A 19,793-nucleotide genomic window follows, 5' to 3' on the forward strand; every position below is an offset into this window, starting at 1 on the left:
TAGAAGGCAAGAACCTGCTAAAGCTTTTGGTGGTTTACCAATGCCATCAAAATAACATATCAATTATTCAAAAGCTTCTGGAGCTTATCACAGATCTGACTATGAGACTACGCAATCTCATGATTTTAACAACTTTATCCTACATATAGAAAACCCAATATCACAGACAGTGGATTTCCTCACCACAATGACAACACTAGAACTCATTCAGGCTGTTAAATTCCCAACATGGGAAAAGACACACACTAGACCTGATTTTCCACATGGGTGAAAAATCCAAAACATTACAAGGCCGACATAAAGATAACTAGTCGGTGGACTAACTACTCACTGATTGAGTTTTCTATGCAGTAACTAAATAGGCTCATATGATAAAAACCTTGAAAATGATCCAGAACACGAAATGCCAGACCTTCCGTAAACCTCTTAAATGCCCTAGACTTCTCCCAAGTGGATGAGAAGCTATTATCTATAATAGACCAGGTAAACCTGGTCTATTACAGATAACAGCTGTCCTGGACAAATCTGCCCCATAAAAAAAGTTCTATGTCCTCTTCACAGATGCTCCCTTTGGTACTTTCAAGAACTCTGAGCTCTGAAATGACATGGCTGCAGACCGAAAAGGAAATGAAGCAAAACACTCCTCAAGGAGGATAGGCTACAATGCAAATTGCACCTACTGTTGGGCCATATCTAAAGCCAAATAAAGACACTTCTTTCAGGGCATTGAACAAGCCTCTAAACCAACCACGAAACTATTTCAGTTAGTAAATGGCATGCTACAGCTCTAACCCCAATAGAATCATACCTTTCAATCTAAACTAACTTCTAATGATTTTGCCACCTTCTTTGAGAATAAAATCAAGGACCTCCATCAGCAATACCAAGACATCTCCCACAAAGATAAGCTCAACCCCTCCAAATGCATTAGAGGTATGGGACTCATTTATTCCAGTCAATGAAGAAGATCTCTAATATCTTTGTCCACCCTATGCCCAATAACCTGCATTCTCGACCCTTGCCCATCCAATCTAGTAAAGCTAACAAGCAGAGGTCTCATAACTTGGGCATTCAAAATTATAAACTCTTCCCTCACAGAGGGATTTTTATCTACAAATATTTAAAATGCTCTTACTAAAAAAGGCTACCATGGATACAGACAAACCTGAAAACTACCACTCAGTGTCTAATATCCCATGTTTGGGGAAACTAATAGAATCAATAGTACAAGCACAACTACATGAATGGCTAGCAGAGAGAAACTGGCTAGACTCTTCATCACTCCAGATTCAGACAAGGCAATGGAACAGAGTCAGTCCTTATCACCCTGCTGGATAATCTTCTCAGATATCACAATAGAAGCTAGACAGTGGTTCTAGTGCTACTGGATTTCTTTATAGCTTTTGACACCATAAGAACTTAAGAACATGCCATACTGGGTCAGACCAAGGGTCCATCAAGCACAGCATCCTGTCTCCAACAGTGGCCAATCTAGGCCATAAGAACCTGGCAAGTAGCCCAAAACCAAGTCTATCCCATGTTACTGTTGCTAGTAATAGCAGTGGCTATTTTCTAAGTCAACTTAATAGCAGGTAATGGACTTGTCCTCCAAGAACTTATCCTATCCTTTTTTTTAAACCTAACTGCACTAACCACATCCCCTGGCAACAAATTCCAGAGTTTAATTGTGCATTGAGTGAAAAAGAATTTTCTCTGATTAGTTTTAAATGTGCCACATACTTTCTTCATGGAGTGTCCTAGTCCTTCTATTATCCAAAAGAGTAAATAACTGATTCACATTTACCCATTCTAGGCCTCTCATGATTTTAAAGACCTCTATCATATCTCCCCTCAGCCATCTCTTCTCCAAGCTGAAAAGTCCTAACCTCTTTAGTCTATCTTCATAGGTCATAATATCATGTTATCACAACTAGCAGAGGTCAGCCTAACTGGAAAAGTCATAACCTGATTCAGTTCCTGTCTGTCTGACAGACAATAACCTGTACATTTCGCTGACACCTCATTGGTACCTGGATCTTGAACTGTAGGAGTCCCCGAGGGCTCTAAACTGTCTGTCACCAGTACTTTTCAATTTTTACCTCAGACCACTAGTGCAGCTAATCTGAACATTTGATATAAAAGCCTACATCTATGGGAATGATGTCCAGCTCATATTACCATTGGACTTGGACTCATCAATAGCTATAAAAAAGCTAAGTGCATGTCTCATAGCCATCCAAGAATGGACTACAAGCAACAAAATCCATCTGAATTCCAACAAAATGGAGATTCTCTGGACAGAAAACATGCAAAAAATTCCCATTCAGAATCTATGAACTCCCACTAAAAAAAAGAGGTAACCATGCGCCCACAGAACTAACCATGCTTCCATAAATCCAGGCAACAATAAAGAGCTGCCTCTTTCAATTACACAATTTACAAAGACTACATCCTCTCATTCAAAAGATGAATCTAATCACAGTAATCCATGCCATGTAACCACATGGCTGGATTATTGTAATCCACTCTACAAAGGTCTAACAGATAAGGCCCGCCACATACTCCAGATAATACAAAACTCTGCTGCAGGACTGAAATATGGATGCATATCCCATAACCACATCACACCTGTCTTACACAAACTACACTGGCTACCAGTCTCCCTCAGAACCAAATTCAAGACCCAAATGCTGATTTTCAAGGCTTTAAGAGGAGATGAACTCATCTACTTGACAGAAAGGCTGTGCTTATGTACACCCTCCAGACCCCTAAGATTTTCCCTTGGAGCCTCCATAACAACTCCATTGACAAAAGCAATCAAAAGAACAGACACCCGCTAATATTTCTTTTCAGGAGCAGCATCTGTCCTGTGGAATTCTCTCCCAGAAGAGAAAAGCCAGATGCAAGACTACTCCCACTTCAAGAAGCAAGTAAAAGCCTGGCTCTTGTGGAGGGACAGCTTTAGAGGGGGGTGGGGGGCACATAGTTCCCCGCCCCATACAAGGAGCTTGCTCCCCCACTGCCCCCTCCTCACTCTGGCTGGACCACTTTGATTGGTTGGAAGGAAAGGCACTTGGCACTTGCCCACCCAGAAATTCACTGTGCCCCCTTTTTGAAGCCAGCACTGCTCTTCTGCCAGACACTTAATACCAAACCCAGGACTTCCTCCATCTTAGACAGCAGATGAAACCTGCCCCGTACAAGCATTGCATTAAATTGACTGTGATACACTGCCTAAAACCATTTTGATTGCTTTAAATAAGCTGCTACAATCTATAGTTTTGCTGAAATGCTTTTTTTTTTTTTTAATATAAGTTTAGTCATTATTGTTGATTTAATTCAAGTGTAATCCTTACTGTGTATTTTCTTTCGGCTAATATGTTAAGCTACTGCTGATCTTTGATTGCATGCTGCAGTTCTAATGTTTTGTTCCCATCTTGGGTTAATTTCTTATTCAAAAAGGTAGGTAATAGAGCCAATTAATAGACTGATCAATAAATTAATTAATATGTGTTCTGATTTGCATTGGCAGCCTTAAATATTTTCTCCTCCCCTCCCCCACTGCAGGTATATACTTTGTAATGCTATCTAACATTCTTTTTATATGCCACAGAATAAAGAGAAATACTTGCTTAAAAACTGTTAAAATGTTCCAAGATTTATGTTTGCAATTGCTGTTCTCACCCCATCCCTTAATCTGGGTTTGCTCTTTTTCTTTTTTTTTTTAACACGGTCATCTTCCTTCTGCTGCATGTTCATCTTAAAAGAAACAAAAGCAGCCCCCACTTCAGCATCCCTCACCCACAGAATGATTTATAACGGGCTTCCTCTAGAGTGGGGAAGGATTTCCAGCAGGAGATACGATTTACAATAAGATTGAAGAAGCATCTAATGGGGAAATTCTGTGCTCAGCAGGTGACAACAAGTAGAGCACTTCGGAGGCCAGGTCATGGTATCTACTGCAAACGTTCCTGCTCGAGTGCTCCGAATAACATTCCGCAGCTCGATATTCATTTCCAAAGCGTGATTGCTTTTTGTACCATTTCACGCCGTGTAACTGCTAGAAGACTGCAAGTGCTCGCGCCACGCATTGTCTCATGGGCTTTGTGGTTTCTGACGGTTGCAGCAGGACTAATCCTGGCCATTCATTTGCTGTGAGCATGTGCAGAGCAGCCGAAGGTATGTGCATGTAGAGAGCTGACACAGAGGCTTGGCTTTTGCAATGCCATGTTTGTGTATGTGTTCCAACTAGGGAAAAGGATTCAGCCAGACCGCTTGCCTTGCTGAATTATCTGATGTTTTCTTGTTTCTGTTTCAGCCTTCAGGATAATTCCTTCAACAGCTCAGCTGCAGCAGAGTAAGTGACACTTTATGTAACCATTGAATGAGGATTGTATATATTAGCATGGCAGAAAAAAAAAAAAAAAGATATGTATATCATTTTCAAGACAGGATTTTACACAGAGCTTGGGACATTAAAAAACAATTGGGCACTTCGGCTTGCAAGTTTTACATTTTCTAGTGACTGCTTTTTCAATTTCTAGCACTTATTTGTTTATTTTAGCAGTATGAAGGAAAAATCTTATTGGGGATGACAGCTGTTTAACAAATAGTATAGATAGATAATGAAAGGAAAACATGTTTGACAACTAGTAGAGGAGGACCAGAAAGACCATTTCAATGAGCACATGGTTGACCGCATGAATTTTTTTTCTCTGTTTTAAAAATAGGTGCTCAGTATAGTGTAAGCCCAAGTACCTTACAAATATATATATAGGTTTATCGTCCTAATAAGCAGGAAGTACCAAACTCTCCTATAGTAGTATTTTTCAGGAGAGGTATATCTAAAAACTTTTTCATACATACACGTTTGGCGAGATGGTAGTAGGAGAGAGAGGGAGGAGGAGATATTCTCATAAAGATATGGTTTTTACCATTTATATTAGCTGGGTTCTTCCTATTATTGTGTCTATGGGAAAAATGCTTAGTACCCAGTAGGCCTCTGTGTGGGATAACAATAGATTGGGAGTAATTAAACCTATGATAAATGTCAGTAATACTAGTAACAGTATGACATTTTACTGCATTCATTTATAAAAGCTTAATTCTTTTTATAACCGTATTCAATATAGAAACAACCTTTGTACAGCATATGTAATCACACATTTATCCTTCTTCTACATAATTATAGTCGAGGACATTTGAAATGATGACCATCCTGTTGTATGTTATATGGTATATAGTCCTCTTCAGGGTTTATAGGTTTGCTTGCCAATAATGCATGTTACATGTTAGATATGTGTCTGAAATACAAAGCAAACACAAACTGTAATCTGTTTGCTAAGGGATTAAAGGGAAAATTTATATTTTTTTGGGATGTAGGCTAGATTTGATAGGTAGCATAAAATTACATCAATTTATTTTATGATATGGGCAAGCCACAAGTACTGTTGCAGTACTGGTAAAGTCCATGTGGATAGATTTTTTATGGAATTCTGGAGAAGGCAGTGTGGTTGCTGAGTTATTCCGCTTGAAGGCACTGACCTTTTATTTCCACATTTTGGGATTCTGAGAGCTTTTAGTCTCCTATGCACTGTGCCATTTCATGTGAATTGTTTTGTATCAATATTTAGCACTACGGCCCCTAGCCTCACAATGGATTACAGTGAAACAGTAGTTGGTTTGTTGGCAAGAACCATCATTGGAGGAGAATCAATATATATTTTTTTACAATTATTTTTCATTGACTGTGTTGTACTATGAGATGAGCAATACTCATCAATAATAGAATTGCAAGTCTTTATCATATGCTTTATTGGGTGCTTTTACATATGTGGTCCAGACTGCAATTAGTTGATATAAAGATGTTTGCTTGTCCAGGAGAGGGAAAGTGGGGGTTATATGTACTGAGAAAGTGATGGTTGTAAGGAGGGGTTAGGATAACTGACTCTCTAAATTAGTTATGATTTCTTCTAAACTGAGATTTTGTTCAAGAACCTAATATGAAAGATTGGCACAGCATCAACTTGCCACATACTGCTGAATCCTGCATCCCTAATAGTCACCTAAATCGGACAGGGATCAGTTGCAAAACAGCAAATTAAACTTTTTTCTAGTCTGAAGACAGATGATTACAGCTAAGGGTTGAATTAATTTTCCAGTATGGATCATTGAATTATTGTCTTAATACCACACTTGTTTTTAAAGAATTAAAGTTCTCCTTTTCTCCCTTAGAGGCCTATGGTACTAAGCCGTTAATGCGTATTAATGGTCAGTCTTAACCCACATGTCCAGCAAAACCCAATATTAAGAGTCTGATGTATGAAAGGGTACCCATAAAATTATGCATGTAATCGAGTTACTTATCTACCTTTATTCAAACTGGCTCCTCGTTGATATTCAAAAAGCGATTTACATGCATAAACTGGGTTTTATGTGTGCAAATCCTTTTGAAAATCCACCCTTAAGAGGAGGTGGGAGCAGGGATTTGGGGAAAGAAAGAACAGGCAAGTGGATGTAAAGATTATGAAAAAAAAGTGGCACTGATCTATAGACTAGCTGCGCTTATTAAATACAATTATTTACAATTTTCACTTCTGTTTTCTTCTCGTTGTCTTCTGTGTAGATGAAAATAAACACTATTCACTTTCCTTTCTTCATCCCATTTTCTATTCATTGACAAATCCTGAGCTTTGACTTCACATATCAGTGTATAAATTGTGGGGAAATAGACAGTTTCCTTGTTTCAGTACGTTTTAAACTGCTAATAACCTGCTTTGTTCAGAAATAAAAAAAAACCCAGCAATTAACTTTGCATTCGATGCATCAATATCTCCAGAAGAAATCACATTAATGGGATCTTCTGGCTTTTTCATGCTAATGAAGGAATTTTCTGCATATGAGTTAAAATTGGTGAAGTAGAAGTTGGTTATAAATAAACCAAAATTTGAGGAATTGTTAGCATGTCAAAAGAATAAAGGCCAGCAAGAAATAATTAGCTTGAAATCTCTTCTCTGGCTGCTTGGATCTATTCCAGCAAAAAAAGGAAAGTGTTCAGAGAGCAGAATTGCTGCACAGTACAGTGCAAAGCAGCAAATCCAGATGCTGTGCCTGACAGAATGGTACAGGCAAGGCCTACAGTTTTCTGCAATTCTGCAGAATCAGAATTTGCTTACTACCACAAAATCTTTCCTTTTTGCCCTGTCCTAGGAAATCCGCATCTCTCAACCCCCATCTCTCCCCATCCCCCCTTATCGTATAGATAGTTTTTACACGGAAGACTAAGATGCTTAATGGTACTAAATGCTTGAAAGGAAGTAGATGAAAATGAATACTGTTTAGTATGAATAATTCAACATTAGTGATGATCCTGTGGTATTGGATGAATATGAGTAGGTCAAGACAATCTACTTTTACAGGGGATTTGCATGCAAATGCTATGTTAAGCAATTTTCTATCACAATCACCATAACAGAAATAACCAATGAGGTTTGACATCTTTAGATTTAAACAATTAAGGAACTCTAACAACATGGATTGTGATTTGTAATTAGTAAAAGGAACATTTTCTTGTCATGGGCAATGCGTTTTCATTATTTAAATATAATATAATGGTCTTGTTTTATAGTGAAGACATGCTACAGAATTTCACCCTCTTCCAGCATTCCATGTTACCTGGATAACTTTAAAACTACCGTAACTAGATATATTCAGTGGGACTGGCTTGATATCCCTGCACTCCCCGAAGTTAAAAAAAAAAAAAAGAAAAAAGTTAAGGGATCTAGCAGCTCAATTCCCTCCCAATCTCCAAGTAGTAAACAAACGGGTCAGGGTCATAGCAGCTCAGTCCCCCCCCCCCCACCAATATTAATGGCATAGCCATGGGTGGGCCTGAGTGGGCTGCGGCCCACCCACTTTGGGCTCAGGTAAACCCAATCAGAGCTACCCGGCAGACTGCGAGGAGAGGACTTGCTGTGGAGCTCATCCCATGGCAGCCCAAGAAGAGAAGACTCTGCTATAGGGCTGCCATGGAACTCATCCTGCGGTGGCTTGAGAAAAGGAGGCCATGCTGCAGGGCTGTCACATTGCTCATACCATGGCAGTTCAAGAAGAGGGAAACCTGCAGCATGGAGACCCAGAAGCCCTGATAGAGTGTGTGTGTGTGTATGTGTGTGTGAGAGAGAGAGAGAGGGAGCATGAGAATGAGAAGCTGTGTGTATGTGAAAGAGAGCATGTGGGATAGAGAGTCTATGTGTGTATGAGAGAGAACATGTGAGAATGTGAGCCTGTATGTGTGTGAGGGAACATATGTATGTGGGAGTGGAAACCTGCATATGAGAAAGAGCATATAGGAGTGTGAGCTTGCGTGTGAGAGAGAACGTGGGAGTGGCAGACTGCTTGTGAGAGCATGTGAAAGATAGAGCCTATATATGTGTGTGTGTTCATGTTTATGGGAGTGGGAGCCTGCATGTGAGAGCCTGTGTGTGGGGGAGAGGAATGGAAGTCTGAGGGTGAGAGAGAGCATGTGAGAGTGAAAGCAGGAGCCTGTGTGTGTGTGAGAATGACAGCCTGCATGTGAGAGAGAGAGAGAGAGAGAGAGTGAGAGCCTTTGTGTGTGTGTGGGAGTGGGATCCTGCATGTGAAAGAGAGAATGTGAGAGTGGGAGCCTGCATGTGTGAGAGTGTGTGTGAGAGTGGGATCCTGTATGTGGGAGTGGGAATCTATGGGGTAGATTTTTAAAAGCCCTACGCGTGTAAATCCTGCCGGATTTATGTGCGCAGGGCACTTGCGCGCCGGCGCACGCAAAGCCCCGGGACCCGCGCAAGTCCCGGGGCTTTGCTTGGGGGGCGTGTCGGGGGTGGCGTGGCATTCGGGGGGTGTCAGGGGGCATGGCGGCGGTCCGGGGGGGGGCCAGAGGTGTGGCAGCGGTCCGGGGGCAGGGCCGAGTGCTATCTTGAATTTCAACTTGTACAACTAAAAAGGAAATTTTTTGCGGGTCAAAGTAGATACATAGATGATAATTTTCTGATTTGGACTGGGACAGATATCCAGTTCTTTTTATTTTTAGATTTTTTAAATTCCTGTTATAATCATTTAAAGTTTCATTTTGTCATTGACTCGCAAAAAATTTCCTTTTTAGATGTACAAGTTGAAATTCAAGATAATTCTTTCACTACCTCTGTTTTCCGTAAAAGTACAGACCGTAACACATTGCTTAGGTTTGATAGTCACCATCCATCAACATTAAGAATGAACATCCCAGCTGGTCAATTACTCAGACTATGACGTCTCTGCTCTTCATGAGAAGATTTTATACTTCAAGCTAAGCAGATGCTCCTTAGGTTTAGGGAGAGAGGGTACCCCCAACGTGTCCTTCGGAGAGCATTCAAGAGAGCTCTCTATGTTAATCGAGATTTACTGTTTAGAGATGTGAATCGGAACCGGAATCGGTTCGGTTCCGGTTCCGATTCAAATCTTACAATTTTTATAGTCCGGCACGATTGGTTTTTTGTTTATCGGCTGCGCCCGAGCCGATAAAAAACCCACTCTGACCCTTTAAAAATGACCCCTTTGCTTCCCAAACCCCCCCAAAACAGTTTTAAAATTACCTGGTGGTCCAGTGGGGGCACGGGGAGCGATCTCCCGCTCTCAAGCCATCGGCTGCGCTAATAAAAATGGTGCCAATGGCCCTTTGCCCTTACCATGTGACAGGGTATCCGTGCCATTGGCCGGCCCCTGTCACATGGTAGGAGCACTGGATGGCCAGCGCCATCTTTAAAAATGGCACCGGCCATTTTAAAGATGGTCGGCGCCATCCCTCAAGAGAAGACAAATAACACATGTATAAACTGTATCTTACCTTACTCTACCCATGTAAATAACTTTACTAAGATTATAAAATGCTATTGGTCCATGCTGGCTCTGCATAAGGTTTTTGACTGTCCATTACGTTTTTCATTCTGCCGTGGCAGAAATCTCAAGGATCATTTGATACATTCTCATTTTCAAGATTCTCTCATATTAACCCCGCAAACTCATTTATTTATTTTATTTATTTATTTAAATTCTTTTACTATACCGATACTCCAGATGAGGTCTTATCGTACCGGTTTACAATATAACAGGGGAAACCAATTAACAGCTAAGTAGAAGGTAAAGTTACAAAAAACAGGGAGCGAAAAACATGGGAGAGGAAGACAGGAAAGATCTAAAATGATAACAACTGCAGAGTGATAAAATAATCAACTAAAAACCATAGAGGTGGATTTTCAGAGCCCTGCTCGCCTAAATCTGCCCAAATCCGGGCGGATTTAGGCGAGCAGGGCCCTGCGCGCCGGTGAGCCTATTTTACATAGGCCTACCGGCGCGCGCAGAGCCCCGGGACTCGCGTAAGTCCCGGGGTTCTCCGAGGGGGGCGTGTCGGGGGCGGGCCCGGTCGTCGCGGCGTTTAGGGGGCATGTCGGCAGCATTTTGGGGGCGGGTACGGGGGCGTGGCTACGGCCCGGGGCGGTCCGGGGGCGTGGCCGCGCCCTCCGTACCCGCCCCCAGGTCGCGTCCCGGCGCGCAAGAGGCCCGCTGGCGCGCGGGGATTTACGCCTCCCAGAGGGAGGCGTAAATCCCCCGACAAAGGTAAGGGGGGGGCTTAGACAGGGCCGGGTGGGTGGGTTAGGTAGGGGAAGGGAGGGGAAGGTGAGGGGAGGGCAAAAGGAAGTTCCCTCCGAGGCCGCTCCGATTTCGGAGCGGCCTTGGAGGGAACGGGGGTAGGCTGCACGGCTCGGCGCGCGCCGGCTATACAAAATCAATAGCCTTGCACGCGCCGATCCAGGTTTTTAGCAGATACGCGCGGCTCCGCGCGTATCTACTAAAATCCAGCTTTCTTTTGCTTGCGCCTGATGCGCCAGCAAAAGTAGGCCAATTTGCGCTATTTGAAAATCTACCCCATAGAGTATCGAGACTTAAATAGAGGTTTATCCTGGGCGATTATTAACATAATATATCCTGTGGGAGGAGGAGAGAAGGAGAGGTGAGCAGGGGGGGGGGGGGGGGTGTCAGGTCAGGGACTGGAAAGGGGGGGGGGGGGGGGCGTGATTAGGGAAGAAATCGAAGGATGAGAGTCAATGTTGGTTGATCGAGGTTCCTTCAACGGTAAGCTTGTGTGAACAACCAAGTTTTCAGTTTCTTTCTGAAGGAGAGATGGCATTGTTCTTGGCGTATATCTGAGGGAAGCGAATTCCAATGGAACGGACCTGCTGTCGAAAGTGCTCACTTGTGAATAGAGTTGTGGACCGAGGATATTTTGGGGGGGGCCTTGAGCGAGCCTTTGTAGGCGGTTCTAGTCGGCCTTGCGGAAGTATGTAGTTCGAGAGGGATGGCGAGTTGGAGTGTGCACTATTGGTAGACAGATTTGTGGATGATGGTGAGAGCCTTGAAGAGTATTCTGTATTGGATGGGTAGCCAATGTAGGATTTTTAGGATTGGTGTGATGTGGTCCTTACGACGTGTGTTTGTAAGGATCCTGGCCGCTGAGTTTTGCAGCATCTGTAGAGGTTTAGTAGTAGAAGCTGGGAGACCGAGTAGTAGAGCGTTACAATAGTCGATCTTTGAAAACAGAATGGCTTGAAGCACTGAACGGAAATCCTGGAAGTGTAAGAGCGGTCTTAGCTGCTTCAGGACCTGAAGCTTAAAGAAACATTCTTTGGTTGTAGCGTTAATGAACTTTTTGAAATTCATTCTAGAGTCAAGGGTGGCCCCAAGGTCTCTAACCTGGCTTACTAGTGGAGTAATTACATTGTTGGCAAAGGGGTAGTTATCGCTAGGGGAGATAAGCAGGAGTTCTGTTTTGGACGTATTAAGGACCAGGTTGAGACTCGAGAGAAGTAGGTTGATGGCGTGTAAGCAGTTGTTCCAAAAATTTAGAGTAGAGGAGATGGGGTCCGAGATGGGGATAATGATTTGCACATCGTCACACATGGCATTTAGGTCATCAACCATGTGGGCACTGTTCAGTTTGCCCTCATATAGAAACATAGAAACATAGAAATGATGGCAGAAGAAGACCAAACGGCCCATCCAATCTGCCCAGCAAGCTTCGCACTTTTTTTTCTTCTCATACGTATCTGTTTCTCTTGGCTCTTAGTAACCTTTTGGTTCTATTTCCCTTCCACCCCCACCATTATTGTAGAGAGCAGTGTTGGAAATGCATCTAAGTGAAATATCTAGCTTAATTAGTTAGGGGTAGTAACCGCCGCAATAAGCAAGCTACACCCATGCTTATTTGTTTACCCAGACTATGTAATTCAGTCCTTGTTGGTTGTTGTCTGTATATAGATGCACTTTTCTTCATTCCCCCTGCCGTTGAAGCAGAGAGCTATGCTGGATATGCGTGAAGTATCGGTCTTCCTCCCCTGCCGTTAAAGCAGAGAGCTATGCTGGTTATGCATTGAAAGTGAAGTATCAGGCTTATTTGGTTTGGGGTAGTAACCGCCTTAACAAGCAAGGTACTCCCCGCTTTTTTGTGAATGCAAATCCTTTTTTCCACATTTCCTCTTGCCTTTGAAGCTTAGAGCAATGTTGGAGTCACATTAACCGTGTGTATGTTTATTGAATAAGGGTATTATCGCCAGGTAGTAGCCATCATTCCCGCGAGTCACCCACTCTTCATTCACGTCCTCTAGACTTTATGGATCCACAGTGTTTATCCCACGCCCCTTTGAAGTCCTTTACAGTTCTGGTCTTCACCACTTCCTCCAGAAGGGCATTCCAGGCATCCACCACCCTCTCCGTGAAGAAATACTTCCTGACATTGGTTCTGAGTCTTCATCCCTGGAGCTTCAAATCGTGACCTCTGGTTCAGCTGATTTTTTTCAGACTGAAAAAACATGTTATACCCATGTTTATTTTTGAACATCTCCTTTCTCATAAGAAATTTCATTTGAATTTTTCATCTACATGTCAGTCCCGGGGGTGGATTTATGTAATCTTGTGTCCATGTATAAAAATATATGTAGGGAAAACCACTCGCCCTATTCGCACCAGAATTGTGGAGCATCGTTCTAACATTAAAAACAAACGGGAGACAGCCCCTTTAGTTACCCACCGGCTTGCATTAGGACATTCAGAAAGCGACATAAGATTTTTGTCATTGATATGTTGTCTCCACCATCCCGAGGTGGTAATTTTTCAGAAATGTTAATTCGTAAAGAGCAAAAATGGATTTTTGAACTTGATTGTTTACATCCTAAGGGGCTAAATAATGAGATCGAATGGCAATATTTTATCTAACATTTATAATATGGTGTCTCTTTACATGTAATCCTGCCTCCTGATTGGTTGTTTTAATCACATACATCTTTTCCTATTGGCCCCCCATTTCGTGCCAAAATTTCTCCCTTTAAATGTCGGGTCTTGTTCTCACTGCTTGCGCATCTTGCTTTGTCAACTCTATGAATGAAAACGCCGCATTTAAGATATGCTTCATCGGCAAAAACTCTTTGAAATTATTTACCCTTGTTTTGTTAGTCCTGTAAACAATCTATATATGTATCGTTTATATTTCAGTGTTAAAGTGTCTATTTCATCCCTCCCGATGCAGCCTTCGGGCGAAACACGGGTCCGTGTCGGGGGACCCTAAGGAGAACTGTCTATGTTTGACTATTGAGCAATGGAGTTGCCGCGCTGAAAAATAAAAGCAGTCCTAATTCAAAGTATAAGAAATTTGTTGAACTAACTAATTTCATTTTGCATTTCCCTTGATTTGAATACTTAATATTTGGAGTGCTTTTTCTTGGTTCCTTTATTTGTGATTTTGAAAATCTACTATAAACATTTTTTGTTTATTATTATTCTAGTGATGTGGGTTCTTTAAAAATACTTTTGTTATCACCTGCATTTGTGGTATTTTTTTGTTTTATGGTTTGTTAAAATCAGGAAAAATGGCAAACTGTTGGCCACAAAACCTTTTATCTGGAATTCGGAAAAACATTTTCAAGGTCCAAATTCTATCAGACTCCAGAGCAAATACTACCAAAAGTGTGGCACAGCCCTCAATATTAATCTGCGAATCATTAAGTAAAGCTGTTAGATTATCTAATGCATTAGGTTGTATATAAGGATTACTTAAGGGTTCATTGCCTAAAGGTTCAACAGGTCTAGAGGAAATATAAAATGCCTTAGTAATAGGGGGAATAGTATCCTGGGGAACCTTAAGTACCTCCACATAACATTTCCTAAGAATCTCCATAGGTGAGATAATGGAGGACTTGGGAAAATTTAATATCCTCAGATTCAATCTCCTTGAATTATTTTCTAAAGCTTCTAACCTACACTGGTTTAATTCTTGCCCTTTTATCAAAGCTATATCACATTTTCCTAATGTTTCACATTGTTTTTCCAATTTTATATTATACATTCTACATTATTCTTAATAATTTTCATTGTGTTCTACGACCTGAGGTTGAATAGCACTAACAGCCTTAGAAATACTTTCAATTTTGGTCCCAAGAGATATTTCTAAACCTTTAATAGCAGACCACAATGTTTCCAGAGTAATCTGCGTTGGTGTCTCCGGCAAACTAGTAAGCACTCCAGAGGAAGGTGTCACTGGGGAATTAAGCATTTGTGTCCTTGCCAAAGATTCCAAAAGAACAGGTTCCTCCACCCCAGGAAGAGCCTGTGCAGCACTATTAGTTTGCAGATGGTTCTCCTGAGAACCTGTTAAATACATAGATTCCATCTTGGGTGGTAAACGAGTGTCAGGGCTAAGGGAGGTAGAATTCCCTGATAAAGTAGTCACCATGGCCCTCATGCCTACATGAGGCATTCCTGTAAGAGTACTGGTCCTCAAAGGCTATAAAAACCCATCAATCGTCAACTGGGATACGGAAGAGGGAGGAACTGCAGGGATGGAGGGGAATACACGAACAGTCCCTTTCCTCTTCTTCCCCATGCGATAATATGTTGAAACCAGAAGAAATATAGAGGAGAGAGAGGACTTAAGGGAGGCTCTGAGTGAGCTGCCACAGCAATCAGATGTTAAACTTTTTCCAACTTGAACAAAGCCATGTGCCCCTTTGGAGCGCGCAGCTTTGGTGCCGCGCCAATGCAGGGCCAATTAAGAAGACCCCTCTGAAGTCCCTGGCTGATGACGTCAGGGGCAGATTCAGGCTGCCCGCGGCTGGGGCTCTGTCGGAGCTAGTTCCACTTCACTCCCGGTTGGGAGTCAGGGCCTCCGCTCACCTCTCTCTTTCCCCCAGCCCCCAGCCAGGTTTAAAAGACATTTTTGATATTATAGTTTACCTTTTTAAGTTATGCATTTAAGACTTAATTGATAATTAATAAATTATGTTATTGAAAATTTGCCAGTACAGCTTTATTTTTTGGGTTGCCAATTTTATTTCCTTTCTAATTTCTGTTAACATTTAATTAATTGATTATTCCTTCTGTCCACTATTTTATTTTTCTCTGTCATCCATGGAATTTTTATCTGTAAAGATTCTACACGCTGCATTTTGTTTCCTTCAGAACTTTTATCTTATTTGACTCTATACCATCCTTGACATATAGTGTTATCTTTCCACCAATTTGATCTGCTCTGTTATGGCGATATAATTTGTATCCTATATCACAGTATCCTATTTCCACCAGTTCTCTGAGATACCTACAGCATTATCTCTATATCCTCATTAAGTACCATATATTCTTCCTCTCCAATTTTATTTTTTAGACTTCTGCCATTCATATACAAACATTTTTAAGTATTTTTTATTTTTAACTTTATTTACAACCTGCTTATGATTTTTTATATAATTTGTTTAATATCAGTCTATGCAAATGAAAACAATTGTAAGAACAAGACCGTAGCATTAACAATCAAAAGTATGATTAAGTAACAATGAGACTTAATAATTTTTTCCAAATAGCCTATTCCCACAAACACACATTTACATATTCACACACAATTCAAACTCATCCACATCTCACGTTCAAACCACTGCAGCTAAATTTTAACATTATCCAGCAAAGTGAGTACAACACAAAGATTCCAAAAGAAAGAAAAGAGTGGAGAATGAAGAGAAAATACATCAATTACCAAATCCGTCGTCATATCTGGAAATAAGGCTTCAGAGCCAATGCGCGTTTGAGGTTAGTTATCCCTCTTTTAGTGATGAATTCCATCAAGGCAATGTACTGCATAGATACCAACCACAATTTTCTTTTTTGCTAATAAGAGTGAAACAGCCAAAAAGTTACATTCTCCCACTTGGCAATGAAAGATCCCTGTCAAACAAAAGTAAGTAAATCATTTTTCCAGACCACAGAACAGAAATAGGTAATACCCTTTCGAAATAGTCACAGGCTTGAGACTAGTAAGACTGTAGTTTATGACATTCAGTGACCATATGATATAGTGTTCCTTCCTGAATATTACATTTCAAATCATTATCCCACAGTTTGATTCTCGCTCCTCTAGACCTAGTGAGATAAAACCTATGTGAAACTTTTAATTTAATTTCTCTCATATTAACAGCAACAAAATACTTGTACACCAGTGAAAAGGCCCTGGAAGTATCACAGTCATCAAAAGTGTTACAAAGGGTATGAAAGCTTATACAAACTCTTTTCCCATACAAAACAAAAGAGGACATGAGAGAATGAATATATTGAATATCGGATTGCTTGATCCAAAGGGGCAGCATTTGCATGGTGTAAAGAATTTTGGGAAGGATAACCATCTTGATCAAAGTGCAGCAACTAAAGAAAGACAATGGTAAAGCACACCAACAGGATAAAAGATTATTAATGTTTTCCCATAAGGGAACAAAATTGATTATATAGCTCAGCCACAGTAAGCGTTAGTTGAATCCCCAAATATCGCATTGCATTACCAATCCACTGTAATGGGAATGACTCATGCCAGTTATCCTGCAGAAAAACATCTACAGGAAAAGCCTGTGACTTTGACTAATTAATCTTTAATCCCAAAAACATTCCAAAAGAGTCAATAGTATTCATAATAGGCAATAAGCTGGATTTAGGGATTTGCAAACATAGCAGCATATTGTCTGCAAATAAACTCAATTTAACCTCTTTTTTTTTCCCACTGGTATCCCCACAAAAGCTGGCATGGAGCGTAATTTAATAGCCAAAAGTTCGAGGACACCCTTGACTTGTGCCACACTGGAGTTCAAAAGGCTTGGAAATCAAACCATTGACATAAAGCTGTGCTTGGGGTTTATGATATAACAGTCATATATACAGTAAGAAAGAAAGTCTTCTCCCATATTATATTGTTGCAGAACCCAAAGGAAATATGTCCAATCAACTCTATCGAATGCCTTTTCAGCATCCAGATTTATCAACATCCCAGTTTTATTTGAGGAGTTCTTGGAGGACTGGATAGCAAGTAGAGTCTTAAGAAGATTCATGGAAGAAACTCTGCCTTTAATGAATCCTGATTGATCAGGCATGACCCCATGTAGCCTCACAACCAGAACAGCTGCTAACACTTTAACATCTTGATTTAATAACGATATTGGTCTATAAAATTCAGGATATTGAGCATCCTTTCCCGGCTTAGGGAGCAAAATTACTGTAGCTAAGTAATGGCTGGCCTCCAAGCTGCCCACCACCTGCACAGCATGAAACATTTATTTCAATGGAGTGAGAAGAGAATCCCCCAAAGTTTTATAGAATTCTGTGCCAAAACCATCAAGGCCTGGGCTTGACTAGAGCTAGTTTGGATATGGCCACTTTGATTTCAAGTTCATGAAAAGGACCTTCTGTTGGTCTACATTCAAGTGGGGCAGCTGAATATTTGGAAAAAATTGGTCCTGAGCCCTAGCAAACATTGCACCCACTGCATGCAAAGATTTATAAAATCTTCAAATGCAGACAAAATGACTGGAGTAGATGTATGGGTGTGCCTCCCATGAGATAATTTAGTGGTGAGAGATTTAGAGTCCGTGTTTCTAATTAACAGAGTCATTTATCAAACTACATTAGGGCCTTATGAAGTGATAAAAGTGGTCTAACATGTGATAAATGCACAATCTTTATTGCGTTGTTCATTTGCAGGAAAATATGATAATGAATATGCAAAAACTGAAATTTGCAGAAAATTAATGCACACAAACATGGGACTTAACGTCAGGTTTAATTACTGCTTTTTTTTGTGTGGTAGAGGGGGAAAAGTTTATATGCGCCATAATGGCCATTATCACAGCTATTATCTTGAGCTATAAAACGAGGGCTTTTCCAACACATACCTACACAGCCATGCTGGGCCAAAAGTAAAACCTTTTCCTACCTGCCTTGTCTTCCTAAATCTTCAGTGTTAAGAGGAAGTGTACTAGTAGTGGGATACTAGCTGCTTCACTGGCCCATTTAAGTGATGGAAGCAGGATTTGCATGTACATGTGCACATCCATTTCAAATAGGGCGTACATGACCGTGCTTTCAGCTTATGTTATACCATGCGCGCATAGAGGCGCCTATGTTATAATGGTTGCGACTATTGTATTACATATGCACGTATGTGTTCAAGGCTGGATGCATGTACTGTTTGAAATGGATGCGCACATGTGCACACAAACCCCGTTTCCATCACATAAGTGGGGGTATTTTAAGGATGGGATAGGGGTTCATGTGAATATATTCTGGGCTGCAGGGGGGGGGGGGCCGTTGAGAGGAAACAAGAAGGTGATAATTGAAAATGTTTGTTTTTCTGAATAGCCTTTGGCGTGCATAAGAAATATTGCACTCTGAAGGTTTGTGAATGTGGTTATTTTGGTTAATTTAAAGTTTTAAACTAAAAAGGATACTTGCCAACGCCATTGCCAATTTCACCAGTTTGTTCCCGGTTCACCCAGGTGAGAGAGAGAACTTCCTAATCCCCTAGTTTATACAGTTGTGCTTATAAGTTTACATGCCCCTGGCAAAATTTGTAAGATGTGTAGTATTTTAAGAAAACATGAGTGATCCGACAAAACATGGGTGTTATTTTTAATGTGTTTCAAACCAAACTTTTTTATACATCACAGAATAGCACAATCAGTAAACAAACCATAGCAATAAAGGAAATAATGAAATGGACTTGTTCAAAAGTTTCTTATCTCTTGAGAAACCCTAGTGCATTTCATCCAGTGCTGCACTGACTTTGGCGATTATTGGAACATGGGGAAAGCAAAAGAACTGTCAAAGAATCTGCAAGCAAAAGTAGTACAACTTTATAAATCAGAAAAAGAATATGAAAAGATATCCAAAGATTTGAAAATGCCCATCAGAACTTTTCAAATTCTGATCAAGAAGTGGAAAATTATGGGTTCGGTTAATATCAAGCCAGACCAAGAAAGATTTCAGACAACTGCCAGAAAAATTTGTTGGGATGCAAAGAAAAACCCTTAAGCAAATTCTACTGAAATAAAAACGTCTCTGAAACAAAGTGGTGTGAGTGTTTCAGCATGCACAATAAGGAGATACTTGAACAAAAATGGACTGCATGGTAAAGTTGCTAGAAAAAAAGCCAATGCTGCACCAATGCCACAAAACAGCCTTAAAACCTCTGGAGCAAAATAATTTGGAGTGATGAGACCAACATTGAACTTTATGGTCACAACTATAAAAGTTATGTTTGGAGAGGAATCAACACCATCCCATTCATGAAGCATGGGGGTGGATCTCTGCTGTTTTGGAGCAGTGTGAGCTACAGTGGCACAGGGAATTTAGTCAAAATTGATTTCAGGATAAATTCAGTGTCTTATAAGAAAATACTGGAGGATAATTTGCATTCATCAGCC

The 19,793-nt window shown here is 40.8% G+C and overlaps 1 protein-coding gene across 4 annotated transcripts in view; it reads left to right on the forward strand.

Annotated features, from left to right (window-relative positions):
* The first annotated feature begins 4,247 nt into the window (after positions 1-4,247).
* FAM13C (family with sequence similarity 13 member C) overlaps positions 4,248-19,793 on the forward strand; it is a 389,871-nt gene continuing 374,325 nt past the window's right edge. For all 4 annotated transcript variants that reach the window (XM_029609761.1, XM_029609762.1, XM_029609763.1 and 1 more), the window contains exon 1: positions 4,248-4,357. In XM_029609761.1, the coding sequence (XP_029465621.1) occupies positions 4,296-4,357 (62 nt within the window). In that variant the 5' untranslated portion in view covers positions 4,248-4,295. The remainder of the gene's footprint in view (positions 4,358-19,793) is intronic.

Source organism: Rhinatrema bivittatum, chromosome 7 (genome assembly GCF_901001135.1).
Source record: "Rhinatrema bivittatum chromosome 7, aRhiBiv1.1, whole genome shotgun sequence".
NCBI classification, from domain to species: Eukaryota; Metazoa; Chordata; class Amphibia; order Gymnophiona; family Rhinatrematidae; genus Rhinatrema; species Rhinatrema bivittatum.